The sequence below is a fragment of the Oryctolagus cuniculus genome, chromosome 3, assembly GCF_051225735.1.
Source record: "Oryctolagus cuniculus isolate XC-2025 breed Fujian yellow rabbit chromosome 3, ASM5122573v1, whole genome shotgun sequence".
Classification (NCBI taxonomy): Eukaryota; Metazoa; Chordata; class Mammalia; order Lagomorpha; family Leporidae; genus Oryctolagus; species Oryctolagus cuniculus.
In genome coordinates this window covers 16,730,840-16,756,379 of record NC_142869.1, presented here as the reverse complement: position 1 = coordinate 16,756,379, position 25,540 = coordinate 16,730,840, and the positions used below count along the sequence as shown (strand labels likewise).

The 25,540-nt window shown below is 40.3% G+C and overlaps 1 protein-coding gene across 6 annotated transcripts in view; it reads right to left on the bottom strand.

The window, feature by feature from the left end:
* Positions 1-25,540, bottom strand: part of FARSB (phenylalanyl-tRNA synthetase subunit beta) — a 116,923-nt gene that overhangs the window by 74,490 nt on the left and 16,893 nt on the right. For 4 of the 6 annotated variants that reach the window (XR_016231428.1, XR_011387089.2, XM_070070150.2 and 1 more), the window contains exons 6-14: positions 22,509-22,659; positions 20,365-20,473; positions 19,404-19,474; positions 17,892-17,953; positions 16,550-16,601; positions 8,070-8,131; positions 7,581-7,788; positions 7,047-7,127; positions 2,374-2,466 (exon numbers count right to left, since the gene is read on the bottom strand). Coding sequence is in view for 2 of the 6 variants with exons in the window: in XM_070070150.2 (XP_069926251.1) it covers positions 2,374-2,466; positions 7,047-7,127; positions 7,581-7,788; positions 8,070-8,131; positions 16,550-16,601; positions 17,892-17,953; positions 19,404-19,474; positions 20,365-20,473; positions 22,509-22,659 (889 nt within the window). In the remaining 4 variants the exon portion in view is untranslated. Of the gene's footprint in view, positions 1-2,373; positions 2,467-7,046; positions 7,128-7,580; positions 7,789-8,069; positions 8,577-16,549; positions 16,602-17,891; positions 17,954-19,403; positions 19,475-20,364; positions 20,474-22,508; positions 22,660-25,540 lie in introns of all 6 variants that reach the window. The other 2 variants (XR_016231430.1, XR_016231429.1) reach the window with 1 other exon arrangement.

Sequence of the window (25,540 nt, the reverse complement as noted above, 5' to 3'; positions counted from 1 at the left end):
TGAGTCTGCCGAGTATCTCACTTCCCATGTTGGATCACTCTCCCCTTTATTTATTCTATCGGTTAGTGTTAGCAGATACTAGACTTGTTTATGTGCTCCCTTTGACTCTTAGTCCTTTCATTATGATCAATTGTGAACTGAAATTGATCACTTGGAATAGTGAGATGGCATTGGCACATGCCACCTTGATGGGATTGAATTGGAATCCCCTGGTATGTTTCCAACTCTACCAATTGGGGCAAGTCAGCCCGAGCATGCCCCAAATTATACATCTCTTCCCTCTCTTATTCCCACTCTTATGTTTAACAGGGATCACATTTCAGTTAATTTTCAACACTTAAGAATAACTGCTGACACTAAAAATTGATAAATAGAGCAAGAGATTTATTAGTATGAAAGATAGGACTCCTTAAAGTTATTAACAAGATATTATAATCTTGAAATGCCTCATTTTGATAGTTAATATTCTAATCTATAATATAATTCATTTAATACTTACTATTAAAGTACTATCGTTCATAATTAAATATTCCTAAACTCTGCATAAAACTGCCAATAAATCTAAATAATTACAAAAAAAAACACAGCCAACAGAACTGAGAACTGATGCAATGTCTAATTTCAACATGAATGACTTACAGAGGTACTAAGAACAAATTTTGATTCATTTATTACAAATGAACGAGAAAGAGACAAAAATATGAATATAATATTTTAAAAATTAATTATGAAATGGAAAAGCTCAGTCAAGAAAGATTGGTTGGATGGCACAAAGAATATTTAAGCAACAATAGAGAGCCGGCGCCGTGGCTCAATAGGCTAATCCTCCACCTTGCGGCGCCGGCACACCGGGTTCTAGTCCCGGTTGGGGCGCCGGATTCTGTCCCGGTTGCCCCTCTTCCAGGCCAGCTCTCTGCTATGGCCAGGGAGTGCAGTGGAGGATGGCCCAGGTGCTTGGGCCCTGCACCCCATGGGAGACCAGGAAAAGCACCTGGCTCCTGGCTCCTGCCAGGATCAGCGCGGTGCGCCGGCTGCAGCGGCGGCCATTGGAGGGTGAACCAACGGCAAAGGAAGACCTTTCTCTCTCTGTCTCTCTCTCACTGTCCACTCTGCCTGTCAAAAAAAAAAAAAAAAAAAAAAAAAAAAAAGCAACAATAGAGAAAAAAATCATAAAGAGTTTTAAGAATTTTTGTCAGCAAAACATGTAAGATACAACTATAAACTTATCCAAGAATGAATTATACAAATACTCTAGGGGAAGGAGGCTAACATTGTGGCCCAGAGTTAAGCCACCACCTGTGACACTAGCATCCCATATGAGTGCCAGTTCGAGTTCTGGCTGCTCAACTTCTAATCCAGCTTCCTGCTAATGGGCCTGGAAAGCAGTAGAGGATGGCTCAAGTATCTGGGTCCCTGCCACCCACATGGGAGACCTGGATGGAATTCCAGGCTCCTGGCTTCGGCCTGATCCAGCCCCAACTGTTGTGGCCATCTGGAGAGAAAACCAGTGAATGGAAGATCTCTCTCTCTGTCTTTCAAAAAATTAATTTTTAAGAAACAAATAAATAAATAAATGCTCTAGAGGCAGGTGTTTAGTGAAGCAGTTAGGACATCGTTTGGTACGTCCACAATCTGTATCAGAATGTGTGCATTCAAGCGCCAGCGCCACTCCCAATTCCAGCTTCCTGATACTGTGCATACTAGGAGGCAGTGCATGATGGCCCAAATAACTGTGAACCTGTCACCACCCACACACGAAACCTGGACTGAGTTCCAGACTCCTGGATTCGGCCTGGTCCAGGCCTAGTTGTTGCAGGCATTTGGAGAGTGAACCAGCAGATGGACCATCTGACTGTCTCTGCCTCTCAGGAAACACACACACACACACACACACACACATTCATATAAATATTTTTAAGTTGCTCTAATTTACCATCTGAGATATAACTGAAGAGACTTTTACTAGCACACATATTTAGACTCTTCATTTTTATCCAAATTTTTATCTACTTAAAATACTGACCTGAAGGGCCTGTGATGTGGCATGTTAGCAGGCAGAGCCGCTGCCTGTGGCACCAGCATTCTATATGGGTGCTGTTTGAGTTCCAGCTGCTCCATTTCCAATCGAGCTCTCTGCTAATGTGCCTGGGAAAGCAGCAGGGGATGATCCAAGTGCTTGGGCCCATGAAACCATGTAGGAGACCTGGAGAAAGCTCCTGGTTCCTGATTTTGGACCAGCCCAGCTCCAGCCATTTCAGCCATTTGAGGAGTGAACCAGTAGATCAAAGACCTCTCTCTCCATCTCTCTCTCTCTCTGTGTCTCTGTAACTCTCCCTTTCAAGTAAAATAAATAAATCTTTAAAAAAATATTACCTGAAATTCTGCTGTTTTAGGATTACTTATGTGTACTGCCTTTGTTGCAGAAATATCCAAACCGAGTTTATCAGCAATATCTTCTTGGGAGCACTGAGAAAGTATAGACAAAACAGATCAATATGGAAAAGAAATGACTGCATTTAATACAAAAAGCATTCATGCTGTCAGTCAACATATAACATTACAGCAATGTGTATTCTCTACATAAATAAGTAAGGTAAGAATAAGCTAAGAACAAACATACATTAAATTCAAACTCACAGCAAGTGAACATTAGCAGTTCTTTTTTGATGCATTCTAACCATGATAGAGAACTAAACTAAATTTTCCACAGACAGATGGTAATATAACTTGTTCCCAAGCCCTCCCTAAGCTATCCTCCTTCCCAATTTACCTTTCCAGTCTATTTTCCTGTAGTTTCCCTATTTTTACCTGAAATGCCCTCCCTGTTCCCTGGCTGCAATTCCCTGAGGTGCCACTCAAATGGCATTTCTTCCACCTCTTACATAAAAATATCCCTAATGACTTCAGTAAGAAACTTTCTCTCTTTTGTTATTCCCATTGCTTTCTGTTTTGACTATCACTGCGACCTATGCTAACTCCTTTTCGACTGGTGTTACAATCGCAGGACTGAGAGCAGAATCCAAGTGGTCTGAATTCTGCCCAGTGTTCTTTCTACTCTAAACCATTTAACTTCTGTGCGCATGCTTGATGAAGCTCCAAGTCACAACACACTAAAAAGAGAAGAGATGCTGTCACCCTCAAAAAACAAAGATGAGAGAGGTCAACATTTAAAATCTTGGGGTGGGCATTTAAACGAATGGTTAAGATTTGGTCTGTGTCCCGCACTGGAGAGTCTGGATTTGATTCCTGGCTGCTGACTCCAGTTGCTTGCCAATGTAGATGCTGGCAGGCAGCAACAGTAGCTCAAGTAATTGGATTCCTGCTACTCACATGGGAAACCTGGATTACATTCCCAGCTCCTAGCTTTAGCTCCAGCCCAGCCGCGGCTCTTGGGCATTTGGCATAATGAGTTCAAATCAGTAAGAAATAATATATCTTTGAGAAAAAAATATTATTATAAAGATTAAGTCAGTGTAGAAGAGGCTGATCTGAGTCCAAACAGTTCTAGCACAGTTACATTTGTGTGAGGAAGCTTATTAATTATAAAACTGCTCAATAGAAAATTCAAAAGCAAGAAAAGAAAGCCTACTGACTATTAGATCTATCAAGTCTAATAATAAATGAGATAAAAACATAAAGCAAAAAAAAAAAAAAATTGCAACGGGTTGATGTGATGTACCGAGTTAAGCCACTGGCAACCCATATGGGCACCAGTTCAATTCCTGACTGCTCCACTTCTGATCCAGCACCCTGCTAATGCATCTGGGAAAGTAGAGGAAGATGACCCACATGTTTGGTTCCTTGTCATCCACCTGGGAGACCTAGATGAAGGTCCTGGCTTCTGGCTTCAGTCTGACCTAGTCCTCAGTGTTGCCGCCATTTGGGGAGTGAATTAGCAGACGGGAGATTTCTGCCTCACCTCCACACCTGCCCCCCAGTAACTCTGCCTCTCAAATAAATAAATAAAATAAATTTTTAAAGATTTATTTATTTATTTGAGAGGCAGAGTTACACAGAGAAGGAGAGGCAGAGAGAAAGAGAGGTCTTCCAACCGCTGGTTCATTCCCCAATTGGCTGCAAAGGCTGAAACTGTGCCAATCTGAAGCCAGCAGCCAGGAGCTTCTTCCGGGTCTCCCACGCAGGTGCAGGGGCCCACGGACTTGGGCCATCTTCCACTGCTTTCCCAGGCCATAGCATAGAGCTGGATGGAAGTGGAGCAGCCAGGACTTGAACCGGCACCCATATGGGATGCCAGCACTGCAGGCAGCAGCTTTACCGGCTACGCCACAGCAGCAGCCCCCAAGAAAAATAATTTTAAAAAATAATGCAAGTGCAGAGTCTAGCACAGAGTTAGTACTCAAAATATATCCACATCAACTAATGAGAACTAAAGAGAAATAACTATTAAATATATTAATAGTCACTTGATTCTCCTTTAAATGTGAGAGACAGAGACAGACAGAGAGAGAAAGAACAAGAGAGAATAGCTTATCTGTTAGTTCATTTCCCAAATGACCAAAAGCCAGGAACTGTAAATTCAATTCCGGTCTCCCATATGGGTGTCAGGGACTCAGATACTTGAGCTGCTGTCTCCCAGGGTACACATTAACAGGAAACTGGATTTGGGAGTGGAGCCAGAACTCAGTGCAGGCACTCTAATATGAGATGTGCATATCTAAACTGCTAGGTCAAATGCCCACTCCTTAATGATGACTTTTTACAAAAAGAATTAAAAGTTAACATGAAAACTGATGTGCCATCAGATTACTATTTTGCAATATTGTTCATTGTTCTCTTCTACAAAATGGTCTTCATAGACTAGGTGGCCTGAATTTCACTTAGAGAAAAAGAATGGCAATAAGTGAAATAGTAAAAATAATTCACTTTATGCCAGTGTCAATTCTAATGATTCCTGCCATGTTGTCTTGGGAAAGATCTTGAAGCCATATCCAGCCACAAAAGAGTTCCTGATCTGCTATGGCTGCAGAGGTCAAACAAAGTGACTGGCATGTAGAGCTAAGTATTTTCCCCACAGTACAGAGTTCTTTCAACACGATTCAGATAAAATGTGATCAATTAAAAACGCAATATACATGACATAATCCATTTTAAGAACCAGTAACATCTGTTTAAGAGATTCACAAACAAAGCAATGCTGCCTTGTATCTGAGGGATCCTGTGCTTTCCCACGGTGATGGACAAGAAGTCAGAGTAATAAAAGGCAGTATCAATCAAGTTTTATCCTGAAATGGCAGCAGCTGGTACACAGGAAGGAATATTTTTTAAGTGTTCATATTTTTGTGTTTATTTTAATGTGCCAGAAAATCTGTAACAAGTAATTGAAACCCATAATTTTTATGGATATTATTCATATACTAAGGCTAAAGCAAAGATTTAGCTTTAAAAATCAGTCAATTTAAGAAAAATTGTAACTAGTACACAAAAGATAAATCAAAATAATGAGATGCGAATTACAAATATTTGAGAAGTCAAAGACTAGATTTATAAAAAGAATGGCTGTTATTATTGTACAAAACTAATGTAACAACATAGACTGTCTTTGCTTTATAAGTACATTTAATGCTGAAATTCCTACAGGAAAACCGTTATTTGAAATCTGAAACCCTCTACCTCACTCCCCGATCACTCCCCAGGGATAATGAATATGTTAAAGTGACACTGGACAGATGAACATCTGTTCCTACATCCCTGTGTGACAGTTTAGTCATAGGCCTTGGATGCTGACAGACTTGGGTGAGAATCCCTGTCCCATACCTTCTAGTTACAGAGTGGGACAGGAATGTCTGTTTCACAAGGCTGTACTGAGAAGAAATGGGATTATGTACATAAATCCCCTGACACAGTGAAAACACTCCCTGTAGACTTGTCAGTATGCACCTCCAAATATGCATGGAGCTAAAAAGGCGCAGTCAATCTGTACTACTGATACAAAAGGGCAGAGAAAATTACAGGCCAAAGTTTTAATAGCAGTTTTTGTATTTCAATTGACATGAACTTATGGATGGTTGGCACTATAAACAGATATGTGTATATGAATAACTCGTAACTACAAACTGGGAGTACACAGGATGGGACAATGGAAAAGCACTGCTCCAGGAATCGAAAGGCCGGGATTCTGGTCCTAATTCTGCTACTGCCTGTGTGCAATTTGTTAAGTAGCTATCCCCTGTCAGCTCAGGCTTCCTCCCTGGTACAGTGCCCGGCATAAAATAGATGGTCAACAAATGGCGAATGAATGACTGCTGAATCAGAAAAATCAAAGTGTTAAACTGGAAGACCTGCAGTCTCTGAGATACTCCAGAAGATTGAGAATTTTAAGGTCAGGATTCAGCTGGGGAAGAAAATGAGAAGTAATTATTTGAAAAAAAAAAAAAAAAGAGCTATTATATAGAAATTTACTTGAATACTAAAAACTACACTGCAGGCACCACAGAAATGCTCAGCAAGAGAAAAAAAGGAAATACAAATTGCATACACATTTTATTCTTTCAAATGGTCAGTCTGGTGGGGGAGGGAGAGCTCCTTCTGATTTTGTAATAAAATTCATTTCCTGATTTAGGCCTTTTATGTCAGCTTTTCAACTCAAAGCAAATGTCTGTGAATATGTTCAAAGACAAAGAAATAAGTTTAATGTGGAACAGTCTGCAAGACCTTAACCAGGGCGGCATCTAGTGGGCACAGCCACAACCAAATTAAGACCAAATACTCTAACTTAATATATTGGGTTATGAAATTCATTGTGAACCCTCAATACTTACACGAAACTATTAAATACTTTGTCTTTTGTCATTTAAGACATTTTTTCTAAGACTTCATATTCTTCTGTGTCTATAAAAAGAAATGCTTCAACATTTCTTTACCATACATTGTATAGCTTCAAGCAACAAAGCTTTTCTTCTAGAATCTGGAAATGTTAATCTAATGTTATAGATTTTTTTTTAAATTCATATAAGAAATCAAATAAGAAGTGATTCAGAAATTCAAAATAAGCAATCAGCTGAACAGGAGGTACACGTAACACATACCAGAGCAAAGGTGAGTGCTTCAGTGAATCCAGCAGCTGCCATGTCATGTCTGAGAAGTTCAGTGAGCTTATTAAGAGGAAACTGAGAAAAAAATGAAATTCACTTTATTTCACTCATAAAATTTCTTATTTTTTAAAAAGAAATTTATGCAGGCCACATCACTAAAAGAAAATCACCCTTCCTAAAATATTGTTAATACCACCATCTCCCCACCAACACTTTTCTTTTACACAGATATATACCTCCTCTCTCCCCGAACTTCGGCCTTCAGAAAATTAATCTTCCAGTTAAAGAGTCAACAAAGGCTCCAAACTCAAACCCTGTCTTTCTTCAAAGAAATAGTCATCACAGGTTTTCAACTTAGTCTAATCATTTGGGCATCTGTTTTGTATCCTCTCCATAGCAAATGCTTCCCAAAGCAAAGCATGTCCAAATATTGCTTAATTCCTATGTTCTGTTTTCCTCGAAGTCTTCCTGGCATTCAATAATCAGTTTCTAACAATAAGGAGTGTTTATTTAAGGGTGCAATCTTACTTGATTAGCTATGGTGTATGTTTTCGGAAGAGTCATCTGAATGTTGTTATATCCATAAGCAATAGCTGCATCTTCTACAATATCACATGCATGGATAATGTCAGCTCTGGTCGGAGGGATTTCAACCTCAATCTGATTCCCATCACCTATGACTTCTGACTTTAAACACATCCTGGTCAAAAGCTTGGCAAGATTTTCTGGAGTTTCTCTGAAATAGTAATGTACAAACTATGAACTTCTCTGGATTATTTAAAACATGTTTATATGTTGTTATAAAATATGCTGCTACCTGATATTTCAATAGCTTTCTTTCTGAGCCCATTAGACCCCAGACACCCTAACTGATGCTCTATCACTTCTTAACTTAGTCTGAAGTATACCAAAACCCCATATAAGCATTCTCTCAGGAAAAATTAAATACTCTTATGTGTACTTTGTCTTCAATTCCCTCCCAACAGTAAATAAATAAATGAAGTTGTCAGTGCATACCTGATGCCTACTTTCTTGTTAATCAGATCAGCTCTTACCATCTCCTTTCGATAAGCCAATTCCTTAAAGAGAAAAACAGTTTGAAAAGCCTAAATCATTCCCCATCAGAGACAGCTTTAGATTTTTTCTAATTCAATGAATTGTTACATTTTTATTACCCATCCAACAAACCATCATTAGAACCACAGTTTGAAAATAAACTTGGGGGGCCAGCGCTGTGGCTCAGTGGGTTAACGCCCTGGCCTGAAGTGCTGACATTCCATATAGGCGCTAGTTCAAGACCCAGCTGCTCCACTTCGGATCCAGCTCTCTGCCATGGCCTGGGAAAGCAGTAGAAGATGGCCCAAGGCCTTGGGCCCCTGCACCTGCGTGGGAGACCCAGCAGAAGCTCCTGGCTCCTGGCTCCTGCTGTTGTGGCCAATTGGGGAGTGAACCATCGGATGGAAGACCTCTCTCTCTCTTTCTCTGCCTCTCCTCTCTCTGTGTAACTCTGACTTTCAAATAAATCTAAAAAAAAAAAAAAGAAAAGAAACTTGGTATTTCAAAATGTTATTATGGAGGAACAGATTTGCTAAATTAGATTCACATATGAACATTCTACTCACTAGACATTTTGTATTGCTTAGAAAATGTCACATTTCATGGCCGGTGCCATGGCTCACTAGGCTAATCCTCCACCTTGCGGCACCAGCACACCGGGTTCTAGTCCCGGTCGGGGGGCCGGATTCTGTCCCGGTTGCTCCTCTTCCAGGCCAGCTCTCTGCTGTGGCCAGGGAGTGCAGTGGAGGATGGCCCAAGTGCTTGGGCCCTGCACCCGCATGGGAGACCAGGAGAAGCACCTGGCTCCTGGTTTCGGATCAGCGCGGTGCGCCTATCGCAGCACGCCAGCCGTGGCGGCCATTGGAGGGTGAACCAATGGCAAAGGAAGACCTTTCTCTCTGTCTCTCTCTCTCACTGTCCACTCTGCCTGTCAAAAATAATAATAATAATAATAATAAAAAAGAAAATGTCACATTTCTCTTTTAGATGGTCAATCCCTGTTCCTTGCAGTAAAATGCTGTTATATTACAGCATTACTAAGATGTTTATAAATCCTGCTAAAGATTTTCAGTCTCATCTCATGCAAGCAGGGAGGTATGACCAAGAAATAATTCAAGTGTCATAATGTACTTTTACTCATCACACTGAGTATAGAATTCTTAAGAAAGCATTTTTTTTTGCTACCACATCCCAGGTAAATGCAATGATGCTCCTGGATATCAATTTCCTTCAGGAGTCAGCAGAGGTACAAGTAGCTCATAAATTGGTACTCATTCTCCTTCAAACAGGTCATAAGTCTACCATACGAGGTGAGGACAAACACACTCAAAATCCAGGCTTTTTAGCACTTTTAGAAACAAACTTATGGTTATTTTTAGTAAATTCCTCTCAAAAGTATAACTGTCACTAGCAAAAAAAGTCTAAATTTTAAAGACCTGCTTTGATTCAAGGAAGGGCAATGGGCCATAGCTTTGCTACTCAAAATGCAGTCCAAGGACAGAAGTATCAACGCCACTTATGTGCTATGAGAAGGGCAGATTTCAGGTCTTTATAGCTGGTGGTAATGGCTCCAGAGCGAAAAAGCCCAGCCTCAGGTTATCAAGGCCTCCATGTGATGTGGATGCAAAGAGGTCCATGGCAAGCACCGGACAATGCTAAGCACAGTAAGAGTAACAACAAATCTACTGCTTAGCTACTATGAGCTTAACAATACAAGACACACTCTTAAGATAATCTTATCCAACAACAAGCCCTAGGCCACCACGATGGCAAGCTAGGAGCCAAAGTATCACAGTATTTCCAGTGCTTAGTCAAAAGCTTATCAGATAATACACATCTGGTATATATTTAAAGAGTAAGTATATGCATGCATGAAGTAATTAATGAATAAACTACTGAATTAATAAACAAATTGAGAGAGCCTAATTCTAAAGCACACTTTTTTTTTTTTTTTTTTTTTTTTGACAGGCAGAGTGGATAGTGAGAGAGAGAGAGAGAGAGAGAAAGGTCTTCCTTTGCCGTTGGTTCACCCTCCAATGGCCGCCGCGGCCGGCGCGCTGCGGCCGGCACACCGCGCTGATCCGATGGCAGGAGCCAGGAGCCAGGTGCTTTTCCTGGTCTCCCATGGGGTGCAGAGCCCAAGCACCTGGGCCATCCTCCCCTGCACTCCCTGGCCACAGCAGAGAGCTGGCCTGGAAGACGGGCAACCGGGACAGAATCCGGCACCCCGATCGGGACTAGAACCCGGTGTGCCAGCGCTGCTAGGCGGAGGATTAGCCTAGTGAGCAGCGGCGCCGGCCTAAAGCACACATCATTAACCATTAGTCTCCCTGACCACCTCCATCTTACCTCCTCTAGTTCTCTTATTCCAAAACTTTATTCTCTTCTATAAAATAAAAGACTAGAAAAGAACATCCAAAGTGTTTGGGAAAATAAGCTGTCTGATGTCAGGAAGACTCAGTTTCCCCCAAAGGACCCTCCCTTTTTGGAGGACAACTTTTGAAGAGCTGTTCTAATTGAAGTTTAGAAGGAAATAAATTAACAAATGCCCAAACACCTGTGTAGTACTTCTGCTCTGAAAGCCCACCATTTCAAAATTATGAAAATTCTCTTAATACAAATGTTGAGGCACTGTGCACTTACTCCTCATGTAGGATCTCTGTCCTTAATGTGCTGTACATTGAGATTTAATGCTATAATGAGTACTCAAACAATATATTTCACTTTGTGTTTCTATGGGGATGCAAACTGTTGAAATCTTTACTTAATGTACACTAAACTGATCTTCTGTAAAAAAAAAAAAAATTATCAATTCCCAACTTGACTCTCACTGGGATTAAACATGACAATAGGTCTGATCTGATTTCATCATCATTTAAAAAAAATCATCTATTATTTTTCACTTTATGTTTCTGTGTGGGAGCAAACTGTTGAAATCCTTACTTAATGTATACTAAGCTGATCTTCTGTATATTAAGATAATCGAAAATGAATCTTGATGTGAATGGAAGGGGAGAGGGAGTGGGAAAGGGGAGGGTTGTGGGTGGGAGGGACGGTATTGGGGGGAAGCCATTGTAATCCATAAGTCGTACTTTGGAAATTTATATTCATTAAATAAAAGTTAAAAAAAAATAAAATAAATGTTGAGGGAATTATCTCCATGAGGAAAAGATCGAACCAAATTTTAAAGCACATTTCTTCTTTTCTTTCCAAAAGAACATATTCATTTTTATTAACACTTGACAATTCTTCATATTAAAAAGAAAGTTTTCTCAAACCAGATTTAAAACAGACTAAAGGCCGGTGCCTTCCATCATGATTTAAAATGGCCATGTTCAACAGACTCCACTCCAAGATAGTTGCCCCCATGGCCCACCACATACCACATGCCTGTAATAGAGTGATATATATTAAATTACGCTTTTTTAAAAATTTGTTTTGTTAGCCTTTGCAAGTTGAATCCTTTTCTTATGTTAATTTATTATTTTGGCCTCTGAGCTGATGGTAGCCTCCAGGGGTCTGTTTTGTTTTTTTGGCCTCTAAGCTGACTCTTTTTCTTATGTTAATTAATTATTTTGGCCTCCTAGCGGACATGCTTTCTTATTTTGGCCTTAGGCTGGTTTTAGCAACCCCTGAGATATGATACCCCACGGTGGTGTAAATATATTAAGCTCTATAACAGGTATAGTAACTCTGGGATGTCAAATTACTTGTTAAGACACATGTTCAGAGGTATAACTGGGCCCAAGCTTAGCCCTATTTACCTCCTGTCTCCCCAGGTTACAAGGTGATTTAACTGTGGATAGCTCTACATCTGCTCCTGTAGAAACTCCCTTAAGATCTATACTTAATAACTGGGAGGCCCTTAGACTAGATGGAATTACTAAGGACTCCTAAGAAAGGATGATTATTCTCTGCAACCTTGATTTATATTACAGAACAGAAATTGCTTAGCACATGCTTAAGGAGTTATAACTACTGCAATGTTTCCACGTGAAATGCTTAAGGATAATTAAGCTCGTGAAAAGTTGTGTCTGTTTTTATTTTCTCAGGTCCTACAGAGAGACTGTATAGCTGTACATCATTCCTACGGCCTGACTTCTAAGGGTACAGTTTAAAACTTGCCATGGGATTCCAAATCCCCTTGGGCTAGATAGTAATGGTAACTTTTTTTTTTTTTTTGGACAGGCAGAGTTAGACAGTGAGAGAGAGAGACAGAGAAAAAGGTCTTCCTTCCGTTGGTTCACTCCCCAAATGGCCGCTACGGCCGGCGCTGTGCTGATCCGAAGCCAGGATTCAGGTGCTTCCTCCTGGTCTCCCATGGGGTGCAGGGCCCAAGCACCTGGGCCATCCTCCACTGCCTTCCCAAGCCACAGCAGAGAGCTGGACTGGAAGAGGAGCAACAGGGACTAGAACCCGGCGCCCACATGGGATGTTGGTGCCACAGGCGCGGAGGATTAACCAAGTGAGCCACGGTTTGGGCCCTGGTAATGGTAACATCTTAACTCTTAAAGTGATCATATAGGTGGGATTAAGTGTTAAAGTGATCATGTCAATAGGATTAATTGCCTACTGCTAATAATAAATAGAATTAAAGAGGAGTGAATGTTCCAACATGGGAAGGAGTCCATACAGCAGACTAATAGAATGGCAATCACTTTAAGTAGCACTCAGTGACCTCAGAGTCAGTCCTAAAGGCATTCTGGTCTGGCTAAAAAGCCCACAAGAGCATTTCAGGTATGGAAAGCCAAGACACTCACGCAAAAAGTGTTCCTACATGGAGGACTTCCCCGGGTGAAACCCCAGTGGAAAGGAGCAGTCATCAAAGAAGGATGTACTTTTCTTCGGAAGGAGAGAACTTCCACTTTGCTTTTGGCCTTGTCTGAATACTGACGGAGTTTGTGGATTCAGAAGGCTTCCATAGCCTAGGCAGCTCATGTCAAGAGCCTTGGGTGATTACTGATGTCACACGTAAGAGTGTTAATTCTTAAATTAAAAAACAGGAGTCACTGTGTACTAACTTCCCATGCAGGATCTCTATTCTCAAAGAGCTACAGTAGTAACATTAATGGTAAAACTTGATCCCAAAGATTTACTTTATTCTAGTGTGTTATATTCTTACTCATCGTAAGTTCTAGTTATGTCTAAGTGTCAAACTCCATTGCCTGTAATCTTAGATGTTTGTTTAAAGTTAAATGCCTCAAACATGAACTCTTGGATGCATGTCTCATATGTCTTAAATAAGGTCCAACATTTAAAAGGCAGCCAAGGATATTTCTGGGAACGGCAAGATTCTGTGGAATATGGATTCCAAGATTTGGATCCCAAGCTTTTGAATATAGCTTTTTTTAAAAACATTCTAGTTTATCTTTTTAAAAAAATTTATTTATTTGAAAGAGTTACAGAAAGAGATAGAGACAAAGAGAAGTCTTCTATCTGTGGCTCAATCCCCAGATGTCCGCAACAGATGGAGCCGCGCCAATCCGAAGCTGGGAGCCAGGAGCTTCTTCCCGGTCTCCCACATGGGTGCGTGGCCCAAGGACTTGGGCCATCTTCTACTGCTATCCCAAGCCATAGCAGAGAGCTAGATCAGAAGTGGAGCAGCCAGGAAAGGAACACACACCCAAATGGGATGCCGCACTTCCGGCCAGGGCTTTAACCTGCTGTGCCATAGTGCCAGCCCCTGTATATAGCTTTAAAAACACCCTGATGCAGACAATGTGCTGTAAAGGGTAGCTACAAAAGTTGTTCCAGAGAACTAAGGAGCTTCTAACTAAAGGTCCGACATTGGAAATTGCTGATGACAGGATTCCGTGGAGTATGGATTCCAGGATTTGGATTCTAAGCCTTGTATTTGCTTAAAAAGCCCCTGACACATTGTGCTGGACAGGGGAGCTACAGAAGATGTTCCAAGGAATTAAGGAGTTTTTGACAAAAACTCCAACATTAGGAATTCCTGAGCAAGCCATTCATAGACAGATCGTCTTCAGATCAGCTTCAGCTTAAATGAAAGGGACCTTCCCAGGTGCTACTGAGCATGACTAACTCAGTACAATTAGCATTAAACTGCTACCTCTTATGCCTTCACAGGTGAACTCAAAAGACAAGCCTGATTATTTCTGTAAACCAATCAAAGACCTTAAGTACCTCTTCAAGGCTAAAAGGATAAGTAAAGCTTTTGCCTTTGTCACGTCAAGACTTCTTCACCTTAAGGCAAACATGCTGTACATGCCTCTCTTGATTCTTTCTGGGTATTGTTATTGATAATAATATTCCTAATGGATTCTTCTATTTTAGTTCTCTCCACTCAAGCTAAATGGGTTTATAATGTACATAAGGGTAGCCTATCACCCCAACTATCTGGGAGTCTGTAAGATACATTCTTTTCATCTTATGGGGCATGCTATTCACAGTTGGTTTTTTTTTTTTTTTTTTTTATTTTATTTTGACAGGCAGAGTGGACAGTGAGAGAGAGAGACAGAGAGAAAGGTCTTCCTTTTGCCGTTGGTTCACCCTCCAATGGCCGCCGCGCTGCGGCCGGCGCACCGCGCTGATCCGATGGCAGGAGCCAGGAGCCAGGTGCTTTTCCTGGTCTCCCATGGGGTGCAGGGCCCAAGCACCTGGGCCATCCTCCACTGCACTCCCTGGCCATAGCAGAGGGCTGGCCTGGAAGAGGGGCAACCGGGACAGAATCCGGCGCCCCGACCGGGACTAGAACCCAGTGTGCCGGCGCCGCTAGGCGGAGGATTAGCCTAGTGAGCCGCGGCGCCGGCCCACAGTTGGTTTTGTTCCCATTTTGCCTTTGCTAATTAACAAACTTACATGTTTCAGAACTCGACTGCAGGGAGTAACTGACCATACAGGGGACACAGACATTGGTGGTGACGGAGACTGCTCCAGCTCACAAAGCAAATCTGTTAGATAAGATAGACAGAGACTTCCAGACCCCAGACAGGCAGGGCCTCCACTACACCCCTCATAAGCAGGAAGCAGCTACAAAAAATGGATGATTCTATGTCCTTCAACATTCCTTAGGATTAAGAGAATGGAGTCTCTGAAGGGGGAATGATGTAGGCAGGGATGCAGGATAAAATTGATCAGGTTTGTGAGCTGGAAGACCACACCTTCACCATGCCCTTGTGTGACCTCATGCTACTACCTGGCCACACCTTTGTGCCCACTGGCCAATCAGGTTAATTAAACACTCCCCTTTGGAAGTGGATTAAAAGCCTGGACAAGGTGTATCCAGTCCTTCTTTTTGGCCTTTTGCCAGTGTGGGCCCACGCTGCCCTGTGCCTCCAGGGCACATGGCCCTCAAGCCACCCACCCCATGCTTCCTGGCCTGCATGCTCCTCCACGTGGCTGGCTCCTGATATTCGGTATGAATACAGATTTCCCTCTCTCTTTTAGATAGGGCCCTCACTCTCCTATACATTTCTTTCACTGAATAAAAAGCTTAAAACCTTAAAAAAAAAAAAAGGCCATATTTATATCAAGTGATACTGGGGGAAAAGTCCAGTCAATTAAAAATAATACTGGTTTTGGGGCTGGCACTGTGAGGCAGAAGGTTAAACTTCTACCTGCAGTGCTAGCATCCCATTTGGGTGCCAGTTTGAGTCCTGGCTGCTCCACTTCTGATCCAGCTCCCTGCTAATGCACCTGGGAAGGCAGTGGAAGATGGTCCAAGTGTATGGACCCCTGCACCCATATGGAAGACCTGGATGAAGCTCCTAGCTTCTGGCTTTGTCCTGGCCCAGCCCTGGCTGTTGCAGCCATCTGGGGAGTGAAACAGTGAATGGAAGGCTTCTCTCTCTCTCTCTCTAACCCTGCCCTTTCAAATAAATTAAAAAACAAAAGACAAATAATACTGGTTTATATTTTTTTTAATAAAGAACTAATGTCTTGACAATAACTGCACTTACTACTAAATTAGTCTTATTAGTATTTTTTAATTTATTCATTATAGTGATGGCCTACAGCAGAAGTAATAAACAGACTAATTAGATTTGAAGGGCTAAATTATATTCAAAGGGGTGAAACTACAGACTACCCAGAAAACTAGTAAATAAATCACAGGAAATATGGTCTTATAATGTTGCTGTATAATACTGTTTTGGCAGCTGAAATCAGATTGCCTGAACATTGATCCTAGCCCCATCACTTGACAGTAACAGATAAGCTATTTAACATCTCAAGGTTTCAGGATCTCCATCTAGAAAAGGCATAACAATGGCACCTACTCTCACAGAGTTATTCTGAGAACTGACTTCATGTAAAGAATGAGAGTCTACTGCCTGGCATCAGAGTGAGAGCAATAAGAGTACAGCCCATAGCATAAGGGTAGAAGACCAGACAGCCAGAGAGAACACAAGCACTCAAGAGTCATTATCATTAGTATTACCATCATCATCATCATCATCAAATCACTTTGAAATACTTACTGGAAAGGTGTGTGATTTTCGATTAGGAAAAACAACCTCAGTTGCTTCAACCCTAGGGGTAAAAAAAAACAGAAATAAAATACTTTAGGGGAAAAAATATGGGCCATAAATTCTAGAAATGTGTGTATGGTTAACAAATCTTTCATTTATCAACAACTAATGCCTCAGTGAAGTCAATCTATCACTTCTCAACCTTGTTGCTTGGATTGATCTTCCTGTATACAATATTACTCTACCAGTCCATCTTCTATGGCTCCCATATCCCTTCGGGCAGTGTTCACTCAAAACATTTACTTCCCAGTACAGCAAAGCATATTTTCTACATGGACTCCTTGCCAATATTGACATATACATTCTGAGCTTTACCAAGGTAGTGTGCTACGCAACAAAAGTTAACTGATACAATCACTGAAAATGCAAATCAATTCACTAAAAAAAAAAAAAAAAAAAACCAAATGATACTGCCCATCTAATTTCAGTCATACTTTTTACAGGTAACACACTTACTCTGAATTAGCATTAATACCCTAGGATAAACCACTATGATGGTAATACACAGTAAGAGGTCATAAAGATTTGTTAAATAAAAGTTTTAATTAAGGGGCTGGGGCTGTGGCATAGTGGGTAAGGCCACCACATGCAGTGCCGGCATCCCATATGTGCGCTGGTATGAGACCCAGCTGTTCCACTTTTTCCAGCTCTCTACTATGGCCTGGGAAAGCAGTAGAAGAGGGTCCAAGTCCTTGGGCCCCTGTACCCATGTGGGAGATCTGGAAGAAGCTCCTGGCTCCTGGCTTTGTATTGGCTCAGCTCCAGCCACTGAGGCCAATTGGTGAATGAACCAGTGGATGGAAGACCTCTCTCCCTCTCGCTCTCCCTGCCCTCCGCCCCGTAACTCTGACTTTCAAAAAATAAATAAATCTTCAAAAAAGAGTTTTAATTAAAAATATGCTTTGGAAAAAATATTACTGATATATATTGGATTCATGCTTTGCTCTTACATGAGTACGTGCTTCTCTACCTTTGTTCAGTTGTTCCTCCACCTTTACATTCTCAGATCCAATGATCCTTAAATACAGCTTAAACTTCATTGCCTCCTTGAGGCCTCCTCAGATTGCCTTGGCTAGTAGTAATTTGCCCTGACAGATGGCCAGAACATTACCAAAACATTTTGAAGTTCATATATATTGTTTGTGCACATGCTTATTATATATGTTTATCTCCCTAAATAGATATTATGCATGTTCTAATTACAGGAACCATGTTGCTATCTTTATAGTTAGCACAAGGCCTTAATGCCTTCAGAACAGCAGGCCATCAATGAAGTGCTGAATAAACTTACGTAAACTGATTCTCACAATATTCACTGAACATGGTGACAATAGTATCAAGAACTATTTTCGCCTGCAAAGGAAAAAAAAACAAGTATTATGGTAATCTATAAATATACTCTCTCCACTCAAATGGAAATGCATTAATACTTATATAATTTAGTCCTCAAACGTTTAAAAGTGGATTTCGACATTTACATTTTACAAAGGGAAGTGGAATGAAAACCTGAGTAGGTCTGTCCTTATCTTCAGGTGTTCCATATTTATGCAGTTCTCTGAGAGTTACAATCCATGACTGAGACAAATCATTTAGTTTCCTCACTCCCAACCTTAGGTCTACCAGCTTTAAAGAGAGACAAATGGCTAATTACTGTAGCAAATCTTATCAATCTCATGAGACTCTGAAGCTGGACTACTTGAATCCTGGCTCAACTACTTAGTAATGGCGGAACTCTGGATAAGCTACTTATCCTCTTTGTACCTCAGTTTTCTTATCTGTTAAGTGGAGATAATAAAAATGCCTCTCATTTTATGATTACGAGGATTAAATACATTAACATATATAAAAATGTAGAGTAGTAGTACCTCATACATACTTAAGAGTCATGCAGGTTTGCTAAATTTTTTTTAAATTGAAAAACACATTCATAGGAAAAAATACAGCAACCTTATTAAGACATGTATTTTGTTCTTATATATTTCACTCACATACAAGCTTCATGAAACATGGGGAAGTCTGTTAAATACATTAAATATTTTTTAAAAGTTGTATTACCCTATTTCTGAAGGTAAAAGTGACAACACAAGTTATCAGTGAAAAACTCTACAATGGTCTCCTAATATTGCAAGATGTACACAAATGCTATTCATCTGCCTTCTCCTGACGTTTGAGTTTACCTGTCTTAATTTGCTTAATGCCATCTCACTCTATGCTTTACTTACCCATGTACAAAGAATTTATATGCCATAGAAAAAGCTTTCATAGGAACCCAACCCAAATATATAGTGACCAAGAATGAACAGCTAGTATTTTACATGTTCTAGATATTGTGTGCATAAATCCTTCATCAATTTGCTAAATAAAACTTCTTTATAGTCAATTCATATTTTAATTTTTTTACTAAGACACAAAGGTATCAACTTATTTAGCATTTAAAATGAGACAACTATAGTGAACAATTTTTACAGATCTCATTTCAGTACTTACTCCATTTTCCATTTTATAGTTATGTCAATGGCTAATTCTCCCACTAGACTAGGAATTCTTTGAAGTCAAGAAACATGGAACTCATTATTAATTCCTGGCACTGGAAAGGCATTAGGTGTTCATTAAACATTTGTCGAATTAATTAAAGCAGCATAACCAAAGTACAGAATATCTGTTCTTTTTAGTTTTCTAAATTTCTAGAATATGCTCCCACTGACAAAATGAACATACTTTAAATATTAATCACACAGTCTTGGCTCAAAAGTAAAACCCAATCCTGTGCAGTAGTATAATAATAAAAAACAGTTTAAATTACCTTAGTAAAGTCAGTTCCTGTGCATTCGATAAATACATTTTTAGTATTTACTGTTATTTTGGAATGTTCCCCTACAATGAACACAAAATATACAGGGCTCAATAACACAGAAACTACATTTTAAATTTAAAACACAATATCAACTTACACTTTAGAAGCAACATTTTATTTTAAGCCATCATTGCAACTTGGAGAATACAGTAATAACTAGCAGTCACTGAGTATATACAACATGTCAGGTGCTATGCCAAACACCTAGCGTAAGTTGTCTCATTTTAGCCTCACAGCAACCCTATGATGTGACCACAGGGGAGACAACTAAGATTCAAAGAGATGAAGCTACTTGACCATGAACACGCACTATTAAGCAGCAAGGCTAAGATCCACGTCTGGGTCCGCGTCTGGTTATAACCAGAGCCCAAGAGATCTTGAGAAGGAGAGCACAATCCTTCTCATCATAAATCAAACCAAACGTCCCTCTCACCTCCAAGGAGGCAAACATCTATGGCTTAAATGTCATTACATTTTGTAAACACATTTAAATTGCCTCACAAAAATAGCCTTTAGAAAGAAACTAACAGGGCAAAATTTAGACTAAAAGTTTATAAAACAACAGGTAAGACAGATTTTGATTTTGAGTTTAGCCAACTGAATTACTTGCTAAAACTAAAGCATCAATACCTCTTGGAGTAACATAATAGAACCTACAGACTGCAATCAGAAAATATTTATATAAGTTATAAACAATTACACTTTTATAAATTACACAAAAGCTACCAGTAAAATGGTTGTTGAAAAAGTGAGTAAGTAAACTACTAAAAAAAAAGAATCTACAAAATGTCTGAAATTCTCAGATTAAGAGCTAACTGATTTGACGGGGCCAAGACAATTGAAATTCTATAGAAATGCTGAAGAATAAGAAGAAACAGCAAAATTCCACGGTGCTTATGAAATAACTCACCATTGATGATTGGAGGCATTGAAAGGACCACACCATTGCTATCATAGATAACTGGGTACAGAGGTTTATTTTCAATGATGTGTAAATAATGTTTAAGGTGGTTGTCAGTCTGAAAAAAATTGTTAGAAAAACCTAGCTTTTTATTTGCCAACTACAATTACCTTACATACCAATCTAATATAAAAAAGGAAGAAAAAAAGGGGGGATAGAGTAAGGAAAATTTAAACAGTCCCAAATTGCAGAAAGCTCTAAATTTGTAAGATTGTCTAGTATATATTAATATTTCAACATTCTTATAGAGCCTCATATTCTACTAGGGAAAGATGAGAACACAGAGAGTCATTATTCAAGAGTGAAAATAGATTTGCGCTAGTATGCCCAAAAATCTGAAGTAAAACACAAACCATCACAAAACTGTGTATAGATAAACAAGACAAATCACCTGAAATTCAGGCAAAGGATACAGATGTTTTTTCCAAATGATTTCTATAGTTTCTATTTGTTATATACATGCAATTTAAAGTGACTACTGAATTCACTGTCCCTGTAGGACTCTAAAAAGAAGTAGACACTGTGTAATAGTATTTCACATACACACAAGCCACAGCTAGTTAAATCTTACTGTTTCTGGCCGGCGCCGCGGCTCACTAGGCTAATCCTCTGCCTTGCGGTGCCGGCACACCGGGTTCTAGTCCCGGTCGGGATGCCGGATTCTGTCCCGGTTGCCCCTCTTCCAGGCCAGCTCTCTGCTGTGGCCAGGGAGAGCAGTGGAGGATAGCCCAAGTCCTTGGGCCCTGCACCTGCATGGGAGACCAGGAGAAGCACCTGGCTCCTGCCATCGGATCAGCGCGGTGCGCCGGCCGCAGCGCGCTGGCCGCGGCGGCCATTGGAGAGTGAACCAACGGCAAAGGAAGACCTTTCTCTCTGTCTCTCTCTCTCACTGTCCACTCTGCCTGTCAAAAAAATAAAAAATAATAATAATAAAAAAATTAAAAAAAAACTTACTGTTTCTTATACTTTAATGAGTTTCAATTAATTATACCTAAATATGACTATGTGGTAGGATATTTTTTTCAAAGATTTTATTTATTTATTTGAAAGGTAGAGTTACAGACAGAGAGAGGGAGAGACAGAGAGAAATGTCTTCTGTCCATTGGTTCACTCCCCAAATGGCCTCAACAGCTGGAGCTGCGCCAATCCAAAGCCAGGAGCCAGGAGCTTCTTCCTGGTCTCCCATGCAGGTACAGGCGCCCAAGAACTTGGGCCATCCTCTACTGCTTTCCCAGGACATAGCAAAGAGCTGGATTAGAAGAGGAGCAGCCCAGACTACAACCGGCGCTCATATGGGATACTGGTACCGCAGGCGGAGGATTAACCTACTGCACCATGGCACCGGCCCCCTGATCTATTTCAGATTACATTGTGGTATGATCTATTTCAGTGGTTCTGAACCATAACACATCATTTAAACCACCCCAAGCTAAAAAAGTAACGATAAACAAAACAAAGCTAGGTTCAACCTCTACTCTAAATCAGATGTCAATATTGTGGGGAGCAAACCGGACTAGACTGTTACTGGAATTAAGACTTATTCTATGCATCTGCTCTCCCACAATATGGCGCTGGGAGAGAAGTAAACAGCTTCCGCACAGCTGCCTCCAGTTCAACCAATTAACTGTAGGACTTGCTCCTGATTGGAGGAGAGCAGCGTACTCGGCGTGTGGGCAGCCGAGTTGGGATTGGCGGAGGAGGACTATAAAGGAGGAGAGAGACGGCATGCACCAGGAACATCTATGGGGAACATCTAGCTGAAGGAACACCCGTGCAGCCCCCGAGAGACCCGGCCGGCAGTGTGCCGCTCCCCTGCGGAAGTGGGGAATGCGGCCAGGGGGAACTGCCCTTCCACGGAGGTGGAAGGGATAGTAGCCAACCCGGGAAGAACCAGCAGCAAACCCGGGGAGGGCCGAGCAGACGAAAGAACAGCGCAGGGTCCTGTGTTGCTCCTCCACGAAGAGGGGGAGCGACAAATATGTTGAACTTTGAATTATTTTTTAAAAAGCACACATTACATTTCCTTAACTCCAAGGCTTGTCTTTGAAGAAGTTTCATGAACCAAGCAAAAATACTGGATAAAGAATATTTACCTTGTATATGTTCATCAGTTCACAAGCTGTATACTCTTTAGTCTTATTGAGAGGCTTGAATTTGATATGTGAAGGACGCTTCGCAGTGTAAATAAACGGGCCTGATAAAGTGTCCAAATCATGGGCACCAATAGCAACCAATGCTCTTTTCCTAAATGTTGAGAGAGGGAGAGAAAAGAAAGGGGATGGAAGAGGAGACATAAAGATTTGAATATTCCAAAGTAGAAATTCTAAAGACAACACAAACTCTAAGTCTAAAATTATTTTAGATACTTCTCCAAAACAGCCTGGGGTTACTACATAGCAACTTCAGTAGAATATGACGAAAAGCTTTTCACAATAACAAAAAGTAATGAGAAATTATAAATCTACTTACAACATATTATTTCAGCAACTAAATCAAATCCTTGCCACTATGCTTTCCCAAGTACTATGTTACTAGGACATCTTCAAAATCAGCACTCCCTTTACCTCTTCTTTTTTTTTTTTTTGACAGGCAGAGTGAGAGAGAGAGAGACAGAGAGAAAGGTCTTCCTTTTGTCTTTGGTTCACCCTCCAATGGCCGCTGCGGCCAGCACGCTGCGGCCGACGCACCGCGATGATCCGATGGCAGGAGCCAGGTGCTTCTCCTGGTCTCCCATGCGGGTGCAGGGCCCAAGGATTTGGGCCATCCTCCACTGCACTCCCTGGCCACAGCAGAGAGCTGGCCTGGAAGAGGGGCAACCAGGACAGAATCCGGCACCCCGACCGGGACTAGAACCCGGTGTGCCGGTGCCGCAAGGCGGAGGATTAGCCTAGTGAGCGGCGGCGCCAGCCCGACCTCCATTTTTTTTAAAGATTTATTTATTTACTTGAAAGACAAAGATATAGAAAGGTAGAGACAGAGCAGACACAGGATCTTTACCTCCTTTTAATCTATTTTGTCTTGGTTTATTAGAACAAACTATCAAATTTCTATGTTATTTGACTTTTGTCTATTTTCCTAATCTTTCTATTACATAGCTATATTACATCGAAAAACTGAATTTGAATTTTAAGAGCTGTGAATTACATTTAAAGCTTAGTATGTAAGGAAAGTTCAAAGGCTATTAATTTCAGTTGTCCCACAGTAAATCCACATGAGATTTTAGGTAATTTTAGGAATTAATAGCAAGCTATAAAGCAGAAGGAAAGAAACAGAAGTACAGATATAAAAAAGAGCCAGGATATTTTAATATTAAATTAGAATTTAAAGATCTAAGTTTTTGAGTGTCACAGATTTGGTTTTCAGCTTTCTACTAGTCAATTCAAAGAAAAATCTAACCAAAATTTGTGTTTATAAGATTCCTTAAAATAGGTTTCAAAATGTATGTCCACATTTATATGACTACTTATACATAATCACACACATACATGAAGCAGATAAAATGTGCAATGTTAAATTTTGGTCAACTTCCAAAACTTAACTAGAAATTTAAGAAATATGGTCAAACTGAACAGAATTACTGAAAGGCAAAAAGGAAGTACCTTACTCAAAGAGTCACGTGCTTATGGAAGATAAGATGCAAGACTACCACAAACTGTGCAATAAACAGTTTAATAAGTTAAGAAAAATTAACAATTTTCAAATCTACAGGTAAAAAACCATGTGTTTTCCTAGATATTAATACTGGTCCCTCAATCCTAAAACACTACCTCAAAATACCACTAAACTTTCAATTTTAAATAAATCACAAAGAAATAAACTCCAGATGAATTGAAGAGCTACACATTTGGGAAAAGCATACATGCATGCATACATATATACACATAAGAAGACATCATAAAATTATTCAGAAAACTATAGATGAATATAACTGCACATTAGTACACTACTTCTTAAGCCACAAAACATAAAAATCACAAAGGAAGACTGATAAAGTTAACTATATTCAAATTGAAAACCTTATATATCCAGAAGACTCCAAATGTCAGACAAAAAAAAAGATATATCGACAGAAAATATTTTCACCATATGTACAGAAAAGGAGTAACATTCAAAATACAGAAAAATATAGAAAAACTAAACTAAATAGTCAAATATCAAGATTTTATCCATTATACTGGCAAAAATTTTGAAGTCCTGCTGTAAAAAAGCAGCAGTGCAAAGTGAGAAGCACAGGGCACAAATGGGAGCTGCTGCCAACTGCAGAGGTCTTGTCCGGCCAAGTGTTTAGAGTCCAAGTCTAGCTAAGTATTCAAGAGTCTTTGCCTGCATGACCAAAAGCTACTCTTCAGAAAAACAAAGCAAAAGCAAGAGCCACTTCTCTCCTGCAATATTCTATGTGCAATCAAACAGCAGCAGATGTGAGATGAAACATGGAAATCCAACTCCAGACAAAACCTGTCCATGAAAACAAACAATAGGATGCCCCAGATTGTGACACTGCAACACATACTTTAAATCTATTACTATAAAAAATGTTCAAGAATAATACAAAAATACACATACAATGACTCGATAACAAAAAATTATCAGTAGACAAAGAGAAACTACAGTCAGCCCTCAGGATCCAGAAGAAATTGGTTGCAGGATTTCCCAGCAGATACTCGAATTGTGGGTGTTCAAGAAACCTAAGCACATCCTCCCATATAATTAAAATAATCTCTAAATTACTTATAATATCTAATATAATGGAAATGCTATGTAAATACTCGGCATATTGTTTAGGCAATAAAGATAAGAAAAAGAAGCATGGACATATCTAACACAAGTATAAAAGTGTTTTACAAGTATTTTCATCCACATCTGACTGGACCCACAGATGCAAGGCTCCTAGATATGGAGATCTAACTAAAAAAGGAACCAAATTGATTCTAGAAATGAAAATCAAATTAACTGAAATAAAAAATTCGGCCGGCGCCATGGCTCACTAAACTAATCTTCCACCTGCGGGGCAGGTACCCCGGGTTCTAGTCCCAGTTGGGGCGCCGGGTTCTAGTCCTGGTTGCTCCTCTTCCAGTCCAGCTCTCTGCTATGGCCCAAGAAGTCAGTGGAGGATGGCGTAAGTGCT